The sequence below is a fragment of the Brachyistius frenatus genome, unplaced genomic scaffold, assembly GCF_029030835.1.
Source record: "Brachyistius frenatus isolate BFR_SWC_R1_liver_20210118 unplaced genomic scaffold, ASM2903083v1 Contig_58, whole genome shotgun sequence".
NCBI lineage: Eukaryota > Metazoa > Chordata > Actinopteri > Embiotocidae > Brachyistius > Brachyistius frenatus.
Genome location: NW_027210657.1, coordinates 2,361,760 through 2,379,207, shown reverse-complemented (window position 1 = coordinate 2,379,207; position 17,448 = coordinate 2,361,760). Strand labels below are relative to the sequence as shown.

The following is a 17,448-nucleotide window of genomic DNA, read 5'->3' as shown; positions in this document are numbered from 1 at the left end:
CCTGGAAACCTGCAAAAATGAACGTCATCAGACGGCTTAGCTGTCCACGCAATTTTATCAGCCACCGCTCACTGAGACAATTTTACGCAAAATAATGCTTATTGTTTACATCATTCAAATCTACAAGTGTCACTGATATCTTAAGTTCTGTGGTGTGCCCTCATAAGCAGGTATGTGTAATGTTTACAACACAGCTGGTTGTGTACGTGAACCTGAGGCCTAAAAGCAAGTAGACTACATCTCACCCTCATTCTTTCACTCTCTCTCACTTAGTCCTCCATTCACTTCAACAGTAGACAATACAGGGAATGAATGAAGCATGTGTTTTCTCTTTCTGTGCAGTCTCATATTTTAATATATTTATGAAATCCAACATATCAGTCATGGATTGCATGACAAAGTCCTGCAGCAGCTAATAGATTACAGACTAACTAATTCGTTGTTTATAAATGTTATTTTTCTTTTAACCCCAATATTTTGGACAACACTAGAAATGTACTATTTGTATCAGTCTGTTAATTTGTAATTATGAGGAAAGAAAGTCGTATGAAAAATTAAAAGTATTGTTTGTTGAAATGCTTAAAAAGGCTTATGTTTATGTTTACCTGACGAGGAGCTCTTGCAGCAGTGTGACTTAATGTCTCTTGTCTTGTGCAAAACCTCGAAGGTAGGAGGTTGTGGTGGATAGATGGGTCGACCAAGTGATTTTGATATGGGAGAACCATATTCTATTTCTATCTTCGTCCATGACCACAATTGTTTCTAAACCTCACTAAAGTCTTTTTCACTTTAAAAACCAAATCAGCATCTTTCCCACCCAAAGTTGTTTTTGTGTCCACTACTACCTAAACCTTAAAGACAGATTATGTAATTTTTGAAAGAAGAAATTAGACATTACCTTATTTTACATCTTTACAATGTTTAGCCACAGCCTCTCCTGTTAAACCCAAGTTTCATAGTGTTTCTTCATATGTGGCAGATTGAAAAACTGAATCATTTATCTAACTGTCATGTGTAACTGTTTGGAGGGCACTGATATCATTTGTTATGTTGCCATTCAGAGCTGTCTCAAAACTTGGAACAACAGGGAGTAGTAGCAGTCAGATTATGCTTCTCCGTATTCTTAAAAAAAAATATCCTTAAATAGTATGGCTACTCCTACGACTTGTTCTCTCCCCCAATTGAGAGCTGGTAACACTCGGTGTTGAAACTGGACAGATTCAGCGATCCATTTCCCTTGTTACAGTAGATGTAGTTGATCTCCAAGCCAGCGTCTCAGCCAGCCGCCACGTAGTTCGAGATGCATCTTTTGCTTCCATTCACAAAAACTGAAAAACTTGGATTCAAACTTGGTCCTTTCTTATCTCTCTACAAATGAAGATCATTCATAGTAACAAAACTAACTTAAAGAGGTAGGCAGACAAACTGTGTGCACATATTCAATAATTTGTAAATCTTATTCTTGGCTAATAAAGAAAGAGTGGAAAAAGATGGGAAGATAACGGACAAGAGGGTAGACATTGAATTATTGCGGGAAGTAGACTGCAAACATATAATTGACATTATTTTATTTTTCATTGAATAGTTTCTAATTTATTTTTTCCGTGCCTTCAGCCCAAAATGTGAATCAGAAGGAACAAACAAATCCCCTGATTGAGTGTACATTTCTGTCATAAGAGAGAAACAAAGATAATTGTGGTCAATACCTCTTATTAACCACCATTTGCTTAGCTGTTATGGCATTTATATACTGTTTAAAGAGGAAATATTCTTAATAAGCAACAATCTTTAACACATATATTAGTATCCTAATCTGAATCCAACCTCGAACAAAAAGCCGTTCCCTGGGTCTGTGCATAAGGATGTTGGACAAGTGGCCAAAATAGAATGATGTTTGATCAGAAATCAATGCAAGCTGGCCTCTAGGAGACTGCTTAAAGACAGTGATAGACAACTCTGCGATCCACATCCTTCTTAACCATTTAGTTCTCTGTATACATGCTCTGTGTGACCATCCCATTCACAGGTATTCAGATAGCTATCATGGTTTGATCTCATTTGCTGCAAATCCAGTGTAAAATTCATTGTCTATAAAAATATTGAGATTTACTTGAACATAACCTTCGGACTATGTCATAATAAAAACTCCAGATGTCTGTTGCAGTTGCACAGTGGGATGTACTGTATAAATATTGTATAAAATAAGGCAGTCTTTTTCAGTAGGATAAACCAGATACAAAAATTTCTGGGAGAAAAATTTTTCAAGTCCAAAATGTTTTCACATATTTCTGCTGTTGTCAAATGTCAAGCGGTTTACAGCATTAAACCAAGAGTAAGGGATTGTTGCAACAATGAATACACTCACACACTCACACCAACAACCAAACCGCACCCCCCCCCCCACACACACACACACGCACACACACATACGCACACACGCGCCCAGACACGTTAACTCCTGATGATCAACAATAACAGCTTATTCTCCAATGCAACATCCCATCCCTGGACAAATCACTGAGACGTAGACATTTCTAATATTGTTTACAGTGCAATACAAAAGTGTTCATTCAAACTGGTACTGTACTTTTGATAAGAAAATAAAAATGTTTAATATGGTAATGCTTCATATGAATAATAATTGTGAATTTTTGAGAGTTATAGTAGTATTTGTCTTCATTAGCTTTGGCTTTTCGCTCTCTTTTTAAATTCATTTTGTTCTTATTTTGTCAACTAATTCATTTATGAATTTTAATATAGAAAATATGGAACATCTAAGAAAAATTAACATACCAAATCATCTGTAATTAGATACCTATAATCATGATGTTGAGGTTGTTGTCTCTCAGTAGTGGCCTAAGATAAAGGTCCACTCCATGACCCATGAAGAAAGCATCCCCTCTCACATGTCGGATATGACACCTACGTGTCAGCTTGGATGTGTTTCTGAAGGACACGTGAAAATATTGCCCAAAAACAAACAAATAAACAAAACAACAACAAAAAAAAGCAGTGAAGTGTTCTTTCACGGTGTGGCCTTCAGGGGCTGAAGGAGAGGTCCTGCCTTGCTGCGAGCACAGGGATGGAGGTCTGAAGTGATTATATGGCCTGACGTGGACCGAACACCTTCATATCCAGATCACACTTCCATCCACTCCTTCAGTAAACAAGCAGTTTTTACTCAAACAGGCAGAAGGGAGTGCCCACGTGGTAATCAAGAGGACGAATGCTTTGCCAGGAGACCTGTAAGGACCCTCTCTCAGTCATGTCACTTGACCGGCTACACTGCGAATGCCTGAGAGGCACGAGAAGTTCATAGGGATTCTGTGTGTCCGTGTCTGTTTGTCACAGTTCTCATCTGACGGGCTTGTAAAGCCGGCAGCATTACTGCTGCAACTGCCTGTCAGGAAGTCCTTCTGTGGTTTCTGTAAGGACGGACATGTGGACGCTCGGCGTGCTACAGAAGCAGGAGAGTGAAGGCGAGGAGGCCCTTTGGCTGGCTGGGCGGGCAGGGAGAGAGACGCCCCAGCAGGAGAGAGGAGGTCTACCCCGGACATCGGAGTCCCGGGGCCGAACACTAGCAGCCTACTCTGGAGGTGGTCGCAGGCTGTGCAGCTTTCTCTCATCCAGACCTTTCCAGTACTTGAAGTTGTTGTCCAAGTGCTGCATAAGATTGGGGAGGTCTGCAAAAGCTGGAGAAGACAAAAAAAAGTGGAACTTATTATGAGATTTTATTGGAGAATTATTTGATTGGCCTTTAAAGACCTCTAAAGAATTGGAATGGAAGCATCGAGCCATAGCGGGATATCTGCTGATACCAAATACAGATTGCCAATACCAGAATAATACCAGTAATCAGTTTTTTCCCAATCTGAAAATTGTATAGCTCACTGTGTACAAGTCATTGGATTCATTTTTATATTAGGGATCACCAAGACAGGGACTGATGTGGCACCAAAAACTGAGTTGGTGGTTCACTGTAAGCTACCCGATTGGATGTAACGGCTTAATTTTACAATGAAACAGACATAGAAATGCTATCTAATGTAACTTGGACAGTCTATTGATCAACTTCATAATTGGTACAGGTATTGATCCAATCTATCAAACTGGTGCATCGTTAAGACTTGTCGATATAAAAATCTATTATGAAACATTATAAAACGATGATACTTTATTCGGTCATTAATTTAAAAACTGTTGTAAATGACACAATCAGCAGCGCATGTATGTACAGTATCTCATGTTTGTCATGCTGTGCGGTCTTACCATCCCATGCATCAAACATGTCCGTAATGAAGTAGTCTATGAAGGAAATCTGGGACTTTGGGATGCTACACGTGTTTCTGTCAAACACAGGCATAACCACTGGTAGACCTTGTCTCTTCTCCTCGTCCGTCTGTACCAGAGACGAGAGTACAAGTGATCATCAAGCACAATAAATACAGAAATGACAACAACAACAAAAAAAATCCACAGTGCAGCTGCTGTCTGCTGGATCCATCTCCACACACCATGTTATTTTTTCTAATTACCTGTGCAAAATACTCCTCTGAGATGCGTCCGGCCCATTCTATACAGAGCTCCTGAGGCCTGCATGGATTGGAGATGTCTGCACACTTAATCAGCATCCGCTTGACAAGGATGCGATTCTCAGGGGATGTCAGGATGCTTTTAGCAGATTCCTCATCATTGTTTCCCTTAAAAAAAACAACAACAAAAAAAAAACACAGACTATTAGTAGAAAGAAAATTCAAGTTCTACTTATTAGTATTAGTAGTAAACTGGGGGATAAAGTGTAGGACTGTCAGCTGATAAAGGGTTTAGTTTTCTTTAAGGAGGAGAAGTATTCAGTTATATTAGTATTAGTTACACGTAAATGAGCAGCATGAAGTCACATGACTTTCAGGCTAGTTCAATTCACTTACAATTATGTTTGACAAAAGAACAGAAAGCCTGTTTTGCTGAGCCAAAATAAGTGATGGATTTATTTTAGACCTTCAGGTCTTAAAATTAATTTTACAATTAAATGATTTGCACAAATGTGATAAAAATAAAAAAAATTCCCCAAAGCATTTGTAACATCTTTTATGAACTAAACTTAACCTCCATATCATTTTATACCAAGAACTCAAATGTACAAAGTGTCGAAGATCATTTATTGGTATCACTCCTGCCTTTAAAAGACAAGATAACTTTTAAGTGTCTGTGTTGAGCATTCCACACGAGGACGAGAAAGATGGTACCAAGTTGTAAAATTCTCTCCCCACAAAGATATCTGTACCGAGGCAACAACAAGCAGCATGTCTCCTGAACCAGTATCATCATCTCCCAAGCTCTCAAACTATTGTTGCCCTCATGCTGTTAGATAATGATTCTTCAACGCTGTGTGACAGAATGAGATTACAATAGCTGTGTTGATCCTGTGTGATTTATTTAGAAAAAAAAATGCTAAAATTAGAACTACTATTTCTACACAAGTATGACATTGAACAAAACATTTAAAAGTGTTTCAGCATGATTGAATTTTTAATCTCACCCCGTTTTCCTCCAGAGCAGCCAGTGGCTTGTTGATGCTGTTGACAAATTTGTTGACGTGTTCAAAGTGTTTGGTCATCTCAGTTGCGAGCACCATATCAATGATGGCCTGTCGTAATGTTCGATATTCATTTCTAGAGAAAGAGACAGAAATCGCATGGGTGAAGGAGGGAAAGGCACAGAGAGGAGAAAAAGAGAGAACCGGGAGAGAGATTGAGATGACAGTGTGGTAAATAGAATGGAAACCCGTATGAACAGTTTTCCCCTTCTGACTGCAGTGACAGTAGCGATGAATAGATGCTTTGTTCACCTTCCCCCTCTGAGGAGACCAGCACATGTGAGCTATTCTGTTTTGGGACTGAAATCACATTACTACCCTGCTGCTGTCAACACACACACACACACACACACACACACACACACACACACACACACACACACACACACACACACACACACACACACACACACACACACACACACACACACACACACACACACACACACACACACACACAGTCCTGCTCTCATCAACACATACGCAGACTGAGCATATCCCCGATGACACTTTGGGTCATGTCTTTATCACAAAGTATTTCTATGCATTAAATATAACGCCTCCTAATTTTACATATTGATACATACAAATATATTCTGTATATCAGACAATATTTGTTTATCTAATATCATAGAGTTTCCTAGCTTAATGGCTCAAATTGCACAAAAAGTCAGCAAAAAGACCTAACTTGGAATAAATTAAAGGAATGATTCAAACAAAAATGGAAATACAGAAACCATTTTTGCAACCCAGTGTGAGCAAAAGCTCACTATTTTCCACTATTTTTGGAGGCACAGAGTTAAATATTGGTCTTTTGAGCACACAGTGCACTTTTTTGATTGAAAATTTAATTAGATTTATAGCTTCTTTTTTTTTTTTTTAAACGATGGGTATTTTGGTCTTTGTCATACTTGTAGCTACATACTGAAACTATATCCACTTTATTTTTATAGTTAAGGAAAATGGTTAGTTTAACGAAAGGCACTACATTTACAGTATGTTTGGTGATCATGTGATCTTCAGCTGAGCTATGAACAGCCGAGCCATAAACATATTTTGCGGTTATCTCGTCCATGTGTAATCAATCTCCTACCTTTCTATGTTTTTGAAGATGTTGCACTTATCATCTCTGGTGGTGATCTGGAAGGCCAGCGCAGCATGGTGACTCTCTAGCACAGCTGTGTCATTGTAGAGGATGGCCAGCTCGCTTCCTGCGTTGCACAGGAAGCTGTTGGTGCGGCCTGGGTGGTCCACATCGTGCACAGTCGCAGCAATCAGGGCAGCCACCTCGTCAATGGGATCCAAACTTTGCTGTTGTGGCAAGCGACACGAAAAACATATGAAGGTTGATCTAATACTGGTCATCAAATTTAAAGTTTATTATATAATAAGGAGTTAAGTTTGGTAGTTTTTTTTTAATGATAAATTAAGTCAAAAGCCTGTACAGTATATATAACCTTTTTACCATATGTGGTTAAGCCTGCAGGTTGGATTAGGAAGTAGCTCTACACTATGAAAGACAGTGGAGTTAGTGATTTATTAATAGATTAATAACATTTAATGTTCATCTTAATTTAGCCCTCCCAAGATAACAACATACATGCAACGTGACCGACATTGATATATACATATTTCTATTGCCACCCAAAACACTGAAAATCCTTTATTTTGTTGAATGTCTGCAGAACTATTGTAGATTTATTTTAATTTTGAACCCATTTTGGTTCTGGGATCGAATCCGGTCCTGGGCCTTTCTGTGCAGAGTTTGCATGTTCTCCCTGTGCCTGTGTGGGTTCTCTCCTGGTACTCTGGCTTCCTCCCACCATCCAAAAACATGCACCTCAGGTTAATTGGTGGTTCTAGAAATTGCCCTTAGGTGTGAATGAGAGCATGAATGGTCTTTACGACTGTCTATAAGTGGCCCTGTGATGGACTGCCGATCTGTCCAGGGTGTAACACTACCTTCGCCCAATGTGAGCTGGGATAGGCTCCAGCCCCCCCGTGATCCTGTTCAGGATAAAGCGGCTATAGATAATGGATGGATGGAACCCATTTTGGACACTTATTTTAAAATACTAACTTAACAAAAAGCTGAGCTCAACTACTTGTAATATAAGGCATCATATTTAAGATGTATGCTATTCTAAAGTACACAGATATTTAATATAATTCCTCATTTAAAAATGTATTTGCAACATAACAGACCCACTAACCTGTTTGCAGGGACTCATTAACATTGGGTGATGTAACTTTAACACAGTTCACTGGCTAAGCCAATGAGAGCATTCCAGTAAGATCAGAAATAGTTGGTTTGGTAATCAGCTTAACCGGTCCGTGCCCTCGACCAGCCACTGAGCCACTGACACACTTGGGCAAAATCTTGACTTTCTAGGATAGAGTCGGCTCAGATGGGACACTTGACACCCATGACTGTGCACAGAGTTGTTCTTGATTGTACAAAATTTCAACATTTAGATACTGTTGTTGTTTTGGGTCCACAACCAAAGCAACAGTAAACTCTTATAAGCTCTCTTTATAAAAGGATGGCAGCCTCCGACCACATATTGAAGTGTTCAGCGATGCAATTTCACGTCAGAATCTTTGTTTTTTTTCTCAGGCTAAACATTATACTTCAATTATTTAGAAAGCATCAGTTTCAGTTATCATGTAATTTTACCTTGACCCTCTCCTTGCACAGAAAATAAGCCGTCGCATGCAACACATCCGCTGCATGGCTAGAGTTGTGGTAGGAGTTAGTGGAGTGGTAGTTAGCCTCAATCACTTGGAGCCAGGAGCGCAAAGTGGCTTCGGGGCAGTTGAGGAACTCGCAGACCCCAAAGCGGGAGAAGATCTTCATACCTAAGTAGGTCAAAGGCCTGTGGGAGGATTCAGCATTAACACACACTCTCATCTCAAGCTCTCTTTCCACACTGAAAATAAATAATAAACATCCTTCTGGTAAGCTTTAACTGTGTTATTGTCTCACCGTTTCATGGTTGCAGCTTCCAAGTTGACGATGTCAAAGTCCCAAGAGTCCTCGTTCTCCATGGTCTGGGCAATACGAGGGGGGATGTCATTGATTGACAGAGGGGTTGTCAGCTGACTGGGGAGGTGGTGGGGCTCTGTGAGCAAAAGGAGGAGACACGAAAGAAGGCATTCAGATAAAGAGCAGGAGCTTGGAAACTTGTTTTTCTCTACTTCTGGATGAACCCAAGGAAGAAAAAAATTATTTTAGTTTTTAATGACAACGGAGCTAGTAAAAATGAGAATAACTTTACATCTATAGCATAGGAGTTTATGACATAGCCTGCTGTATACTTTCTGTAAACTTACGTTTTGTGGAAAAGATGTATTCATTTCCTGACAATCTCCGTAAACCATCCTGTGAGCAAAAAAGACAGAAACAGAATGAGAACGTGATGAGGAAGCATAAAAATAAATAAATAAATCATTCATCCTTTTTTTAAACTCAGCTGAGTGTTGGGAGCATCAGCGTCACTTCTGTCACAAAACTACGAGGGCCTTCAAAATATGTGAAATTGTTTGGTTGTATTGGATTTACTTCTTTGATTGAGACATTTACTCTTACATCTATTCTAATATAAAAGTAATCTGTGCCACAAAGAGCACCAACACAAATACAAACATTAGCTTGGACTTAAAAGAAAGCTGAGTGAGTTTCTGTGACCTGAACATCAATATCCACCATCACAAATCTTCAATGAATCACAAAACAAGATGAATGACAGATCAGATTTAAACACAAGTCAGGGGGAATCTCTATCAGAAAAGGCGACAAGAAAATATGTTTGAGTATCTCATAACACCAGGAGAATCTAGACAACCTAATTGGCAGCTTAGTTTGTTTTTATAAATACTACGGCAGCCTGAAAAAAATTATGCCATAACTAGAGGTTCAGTTGTTCATTTTCAAATGGTTTTCCAAAAAACAGAGAACAGGTAATCGTATTCATCATTTGTCAATGTGATTTAAAGAAAGAAACAGGAATTGGATTATGTATCTGTCTCAGTGCGTCATTACTCCTTTTTGACAAAGTTATGGAAGAAAATGTATTTTGACTGAGGTGAGAGAATAAGAATGCACACAGACCTGGATTTTCCTGATTTTCCATATTAACACCTTTATAAATATTCTTCCATCTGTGCTATGACAATTTTTTGGAAGCCATATTATGCTGACACCTCATATCGTTTCCCCATCAGCTCACAGAGGAAGTGGAGGGATGAGGAAACCAATGTGCAGTTCAAAAGATAATTACCATATTTATGAACTGTAATAGTTCTGTCAGAAATGACACCACGATAATGTATGTACATATGTCAGATAATCTAGAATAAATGATTTCATAATGACATTTGTCTTCCCCTGGGCATCGCTGCATGCTGTGACAGCAAATGGGGCTTATGGGGTAATGGGGTAACACTTCATCACCCAAATAATCAAACACGAGGTGAGAAGTCTAATGATCTAGCTATTCGAGGACTGTGATTTGTACCAGCTGTGTATGACAGACTGCGTGTTAAGAATTTGAAAGGACAAATATTTTAACAGCCATGGGATGGATTGCCATGAGATATAGATATTCATGTTCTCCAGAGGATGAATAACACTGGTGATCCCGCTGCCTTTCCTTGCCAGGTCAAAACATTTATTATTATTAAAAATGCATTTAGCAAGACGGCGAAGGTGGCTACCTGCTAAACATCAGCATGTTAGCATTGTCACAGAGGTGTAAATCTTCACCAACTTCACAATTAGATTTAATTATGATTCACCTGTCAACGATTTGATAGCACCATAATCTGTATATAAAAATTGACGTAGCTTCTGGGCCTTACAAATGAGGCCAATGTGGAAGTGACTTAAATTGCAAGAGCATCAAGGGCCACTAGGGGTTGACTCCAAAAAGGGTTTGGCTCCACAGACTCTATTTAACTTGTCTAATGAAATATAAAGTCAATATATTTTTTTCTATGAAGCATGGTGTCATTTACGTAAATCACTTCTTCTTGTGAGTTTTCTGGCAATCCAGCTTTAAATAATTCCATCATTAATTAACTATATATTAGGACTCAAAAATTAATTTTGGGGGCGTGTCTGTTTGATTGACAGGCCTGTGGTACACTGTTGGTTGCCGCTTGTATTGCATAATGCATCTAGTTGCACCTTGATGTAGTTTAGAGTTCCCTTGTGGAGCTACAATTTACAGATGTCCTCTAAATGCCTCACATGCAGGCTATCGGAATAGACTACAGTTAACTAATGTTCCCTATCGGTAGACGCTAGGTAGGAAGTGAGGATCCAGTGGCCACTCAGTTACTCACTAATCAGAGAAGTGTGTGGCCAAAAAATGTTTTATTTGACAAGAGAAATATAAAACATTCTAGGTGAGCCACCCAGGTAGAATCTACATGCAAAATGCTGGGTAATAATTGTATGTGATTATATTCCATCACTGCATTAATGTTAATCTTCCACGTATGTATTACGATGCATCCTAAGATCAAAATATTTCTGCACCTCATGTTAGCAGGTTGATGCTAGCATGTAGCTCTAACACAGCGTCACAGAACCACAAGCATCTTAGTTCTGTTTTATGTCTAAATTGATCTCTCAAAGAATGACAGTCAGAAAGCAACACTTTCTATATATATATACATGCATACATATATACACACATATATATACACACACACATATATATATATATATATATATATATACACACACACACACATACATACACACACACACACACACACACACACACACACACACACACACACACACACACACACACACACACACACACACACACACACACACACACACACACACACACACACACACACACACACACACACACACATATGTATATATATATATATATATATATATAGGTTGTTGGTGAGAACATGGGTGTGTCACAGAGTGAAATGTTTACTTCACAAGTGCAAAGGAAGAGGAGACTGGCTCATCTTTGACCCGAGCATTGTCTCATGGTAGCACTGCCTCTGTACACACTGGCTATTTTAAGACTTTCTCCCCGAAAGATGACAGCTCCTCTCTTAATGTTCACTGGGTCTCCTGAGTTTGGACCCAGCAGCCTTTCAACAAACTGGAAACCAATGCCAGGAAAATACAAATTCAACTGGGCACCTCATAAACATATATGAGCGTACATAAATAATCACTGAAACCCAGATGAACAGTTCATGGCTTTCTGGTTCCATCAACCTTCATCACTTATGCAGAACAAATCTTCCTGGTGAAGGACTAACACCTCTGTGTTTCCACCGTGTACATGTATAAGTAAAGCCATGCTTATTCATCTGATCCAAAGAACAGGATGTTTCCAGGCCTGCGGAGTTGAGAGGAAAAGGTTCATGTGAGTGTGACTGTGTGCAGAGAGTCTGCACAGAGAGAGAGAGGAGGGAGAGGGGGGAGAAAGAAAGGGTGGGGTGGGCTTTCCTCTCCAGCCTACAGGAGCACAAAGGACAATCTAACACTTCCTCTGGGGTTGTTGCCAAGACTGCCAACTTGGCACTCTTTCTACTTCTGTTCTTCACCACTGCTGTCTGTTAATCTCTCTCTGTCTCTCTCTCCCTCCCCCAAATATGAACAGAAATCCTTGCAAAAACAAAACTCCAAACACAAGCACACGCCTGACTTTTTTTTCTTTGTTTCAACATATCACAAGCTTCCACAGCGCATCCTTCATTGATGTTCACTTTTTATCATAGAGAAGTCGATTCATGCATAGCAGACAGAAACTGTTTGGATGTTTTGGACTTCTTGAAGGACCTTCGTGTTCAAAAAGGATCTGCCGCTTACCGTCATCAGCCCCCCCACGAGGTCATTTGTGTGGGGATCTTCATCCTTGGTGCCCAGCTGTGGGGAGTAGAGCTCAGTGGTCCTCAGGATCTCCAGTACCCGATCCAAGGCCTCTGCCACGGGCATAGGACTGCTTTCCTGCGCTGCATTGATGATGTTGATTACCTGGGTGATGAAATGACAAAGGTATTACTATTATTTGTGGTAGTAAATGTAGTACTAGTAGTTATAGTAAACTACAAACTAGAAAACATATAGTTAATAAATAATATTTTTGGAAACGGAATAAAACAAGTTTTGATAACAAACAAAAAACAAGAAAAATTCTGATAAAATAAAATAAAATCAGCATAACTTCTCCTATAAAAGTGTGTTTTAAATATATACACATTTAGCCAGCTCCATTTTATTTGGGTCATTTCAAAGCCTCAGGGTCCAGACTACAAAGACTCTGTCCCCTGTAGTTTTAGACAAACACACTTACAAAGGGACAAAAAGGTCACAGATACAGTTGGGCACCCCTGGGAAAATGACCTATTTTGTAAATACAACCCCCTTGCAGCAATTACACATAAAACATGGTTTCATTTGAAATGTTAATCCACCTCTTATTTCATAAATTTACAAACTGCAAAAACAGAACCATAAGTAGTAAAAAAAAATTCTCACATTGGCACGTGAAAACATTGGGAGCTCCTACTGGATGACAGTAACTTGTTAGGCCTGAATTGACTCATTGGATTGGTAATGCAGGTCATTATTTATCAATATCTGTATATATATATCTTATCTATTGAATTATAAGGGTTAACTGATGATGACTCCTAAGCTTAATAAATATTCTGACTCTCCAACAATGGCCTCCTAAGCAGCGGACTGATGAAGCTAGTTGATGTCTACAAAGCAGAAAAAGGTTATGGAAACATATCAAAGCACTTCTAACTTACATGTCCTAAGAAATCTAAGAACCCTCACATGACTGCAAAAGCAGCAGGAGGAGGGTTTGAGACACAGGAGTGATGGTGCATCATTCCACTGTGCCGAAAACAGGTTTAACGTGGACGATTCATCAGATGGAAGCCCTACCAGTAACTTCATCATAAAAGTTAACATTGTATGTGGTATGCAAAGCAACATCCTAAAAGTCCACATTCTTTGAATCAAGTGCCGTGTACAAATGAAGTTAGAATTGAGCTCTTTGGTGGCGATCACTAAAGGTAGAGGCGAAAAGAGGCATCATTTGACGAAAGAACACCTTGCCAGCTGAAATATTCTGCTTTGGGGTTGTGTGGCAGCCGGTGTCACAAAAACAAAACGTGTGCAAGACAGACTAAAAATATCTCAGAAATTGAAAGGACCTGCAAGAAAGAGTGAGTAAACATTTTTAAAATCACAAACAGAAAGACTCCCAGCTGACTGCAAAAGCAATTAAGTTGTAATATCAAGTTTGTGCACACTACTACGTCTAAATATTGACATAGTTATGTGCACAAAGGTTTTTTTAAATTATAATTTTTTTAAAATTATTTTTTATTATTATATTGTTACTGTACTTTGTATTTTATTTATTTTAAATGAGAGAAAAAAAGTGCAATAACATTAAAAGAATGGAGGATGTAGTTATTTATTTTCATGATAAAAAAATTCAACACACCTACCGTGTAGCAAAAGCCAAACCATCAAATACAATGTAAAAAAATAGTCTTGAAAGATACTGGAAGCAAGTGAAAAGAGGCAAAAACGTCAGCAATGTCTTCACACCTCTTAAGTCCTCTCATTTACCATCTTGCCAAGGGTTAGAGATGATCAATGTCACTTATCTGCCCTTTAATATCAAGCTACAGTGGGGAGATGCTTAGCTTAGCTTAGCATGAAAACTGGAAAAAGTTCTTGGTTCTGTCCAAAGATTAAAAACAAAAAAAAAAAAAAAAAACACTTTTGAAAACCTCTAAAAGTCATTAATTCATTCAATTATCTAATCTGTACAGTATATTTATTTTTATTGAAGTAATTCAAAAGAACAAGGCAAGCTTTTCCTCCCTGCAGTGAGTCTTTAGTGTTAGCGAAGCCAAGCTGTTGCTGGTTTCATCATAATGAATGCACAGATAGATCTTCTCACTGAACTCTCACTGAAGAAATAACACAATAATATTGAACCGTTTCTTTAAGTAAATAGGCAGATGCAATAGTCTAGACTTCAGATAAAAGCATGAAAGATGGACCCTGTCTCTAAAATTAAAAAAAATGAATTGGTAAAAACAAAATTGGACAATCTCATAAAACTAAAAGAGACACTTTTTACTTCAGCAGATGAACTGAGAGGCTGTGCCGTTCAAACAATGGGCACCTATGGCGAGGTCAGAAAGCGTGTGCAAGAACACAAGTTCTAGCTAATTCGGTTACACATATACACACAGTACCAGCAGTTCTATCAGTGCTTTATTCTGTGGAGGATGACGCCTACAGGGACTGACTGCACAGTCAAATGATACAGCAGAGGAACTGCAGTGTGTCATATGACCCATCCCTGGGGACTTTCTCTGTTTCTGACTATCCACGCTGCAGACAACATAAACCACTGAAATAGCAGGTCACTCTGGTCCAACATGCTTTCCTTTCTTGTGCATAAAATTAGGCATTTTATCTCCTCTTGACGCAGTGGGCCTGGCATCTCCACTCACAGCGAGACGCTGTACAAGCAGTGCTCATGGCAGTTGTGGCAATTTTATAATCCAAGAGTTCAGTCATGAGATACAAAACATCAGTACAAAGTGCTAATCATATGATGGAGGCTGGGAGGGATGATGGGGGAAGAAATTAACCCACCTTAGTGATGGGAGCCTCTATGGTCATGGAGTGGATTCGGGCCATAGACGAGTGTCTTCGCTGTGAGCTCCCTGACAAGACAAAACAAAACAAAACATCCCTGTATGTTAAACTTGACGTTGAATTAACTCAATTCTGAAACAACAAGTTCAGCTTCAGTTTTCCAACTACTTTCTAATGAGTGTGTTTGTGTGTGTATCCAATCAACACTTGATATAAAAAGACAACTGGGAAGGTTTCACAAGCTGACAGGAAACACCCAGAGTTTCCATCATCTCTCTCCCTTCACTCTCACCATCGCTCCCCCGAGACGTTGTAGATCTAACGTCCAGAGAGCCTTTCCTCCGGTCTTTGTGCTTACTGGATTGTATGTCTGGGGAGAAGAGCACACCTCACATTAACATGTGCATGGTTCAGGTTTGTTGACATGGCTGGCTTTGGCCCCACTTCACAGTGTCCTGGGCTTCGAGGGTGAAAAGTCTCAATCAGTCCAACCAAAATGTAGCCATCTGTTTGTTTGTTTTTAATCACTTTAATTCTACTTATTAACTTTGTGATTCTCAAAAGGTTTGTTTAAGGTTTGGACAAACTTAAGAATAAAAGTTCCAAAAGTGAGACCAGAGTGAGACCAAGATTCACCCAACAAAGTAAAATCTGATCATTTTATGTGATATTAACTAGCTACTCTTGAAGCTCTCTTGACTTGCCTGCACTTGAACTACCGCGTCTTAAAAATGCATATTGCTTATTTCATATTTTAACTCTATTTGTGTTTCATTTTATGCATTTTATCTGTTTCTTATGCATCTAATTTATTTTCTATATTTTTAAATGTTCCTTTGTATCTGTTTTTATGTGAAACACAGCATGTACTTTTCTTGCTGTACAGCCCTTTGAGCTGCATTTCTTGTATGAAAGGTGCTATACAAATAAAGTTTATCATTATTATTATTATTATTATTATAATTATATATTCTGCACATAAAAGAAGCTACTGGAAAGACCCCAACCTGGGAAAATTGGAAATCAATGAATTCATAGATAGAAAAATAGTTTATATTATAATCTTTATTATTGTCAGATCAATATGTCAAATGTATATGATAAGGCTGGTGTTACGCTATAATTTTCTTACTTTCAACAATTCTCATAAAAAGATCACAACCAGTAATACTTTCTGACTTTCACATGGCACTCAGCCTGACACCCATTAGTTCCTACTGGGGATGAACATCTTTAAAAGCTGGTCAATAATAATTACTATCACTTTTTTTTTCTTTTTAAAGAAAGGTTTAGAAATTTTCTAAAACAGCTAGACTTTGTAGTTTTTGATAAATGTTTCTCACACAGGACTAAATAGCACATTTTCTGGGGACTATTTCCAGCTGCAGGTTAATACACATTTGTGAGTATTTTACAGCAGCAGGACTGTGTATGTTGCATTGACTCAAATCGTAATGAAGGGACATGTTGTCTACTGCTCCAATGTAATTCACTTATGGGTTTTGGATAACCTTTGACCAACAGAGGTATATCAGACAGACAATAATTTTTGAATAGTATTCACTTGTTTTTTGCCTTTGTGGGCCTTTAAACAATAATAAGAACATTTTAATAAAGTTTATTTTCATGACTTTATCAACCTGTCATCCATAAATTTGTACATTAATTTCAAGTTTCTGCCTTAATTTAGACTTTACTTCATAATATGACTCAGACCTGAATGACTAAATCTGTGAATACGAAGTTTAAAGCTATTTTTACTGTAATAAAGGTTTTCACAGGAGTGGGTAAGTAACATTATTTTTGTTTTTTGTTTTTGTTTGAGTTTTCACAGTTCTGCAGTGGACATACTAAGATCTCTGTTTTTTTTTTTTTTTTACTATTTCTGCATACATAATGAACCTTTAGAATCTAATCAGAAGACTTGTGGAGACGGGTGTTATATAAAAGTTACTGTGAAATATACTGAAATATGATGTAAAACTTCATTAACAAATAGCAAGTTTTCAAAATTGTTTCTTTTCAGTGAGCTTCTGCCCAGGACAGATATGATCCCTGCTCTGTTTGTCTGTCAGAAGTCAAGCTGTTGCATTTTGAAATCAGTTGCAGCTGTGAATTGACTTTCCAGATGATACCACAATACAACAAGGAACAATAGTCCAGTTTA

General features: G+C 38.4%; 1 protein-coding gene across 1 annotated transcript in view; it reads right to left on the bottom strand.

Annotated features, from left to right (window-relative positions):
• Positions 1 to 1,551: 1,551 nt before the first annotated feature.
• Positions 1,552 to 17,448, bottom strand: part of pde8a (phosphodiesterase 8A) — a 46,354-nt gene continuing 30,457 nt past the window's right edge. Inside the window, exons 12-22 of the mRNA XM_069705744.1 lie at positions 15,574 to 15,651; positions 15,279 to 15,349; positions 12,453 to 12,617; positions 8,930 to 8,978; positions 8,583 to 8,718; positions 8,274 to 8,472; positions 6,690 to 6,907; positions 5,540 to 5,672; positions 4,536 to 4,700; positions 4,270 to 4,399; positions 1,552 to 3,692 (exon numbers count right to left, since the gene is read on the bottom strand). Of these exons, the coding sequence (XP_069561845.1) occupies positions 3,586 to 3,692; positions 4,270 to 4,399; positions 4,536 to 4,700; positions 5,540 to 5,672; positions 6,690 to 6,907; positions 8,274 to 8,472; positions 8,583 to 8,718; positions 8,930 to 8,978; positions 12,453 to 12,617; positions 15,279 to 15,349; positions 15,574 to 15,651 (1,451 nt within the window). The 3' untranslated portion in view covers positions 1,552 to 3,585. The remainder of the gene's footprint in view (positions 3,693 to 4,269; positions 4,400 to 4,535; positions 4,701 to 5,539; positions 5,673 to 6,689; positions 6,908 to 8,273; positions 8,473 to 8,582; positions 8,719 to 8,929; positions 8,979 to 12,452; positions 12,618 to 15,278; positions 15,350 to 15,573; positions 15,652 to 17,448) is intronic.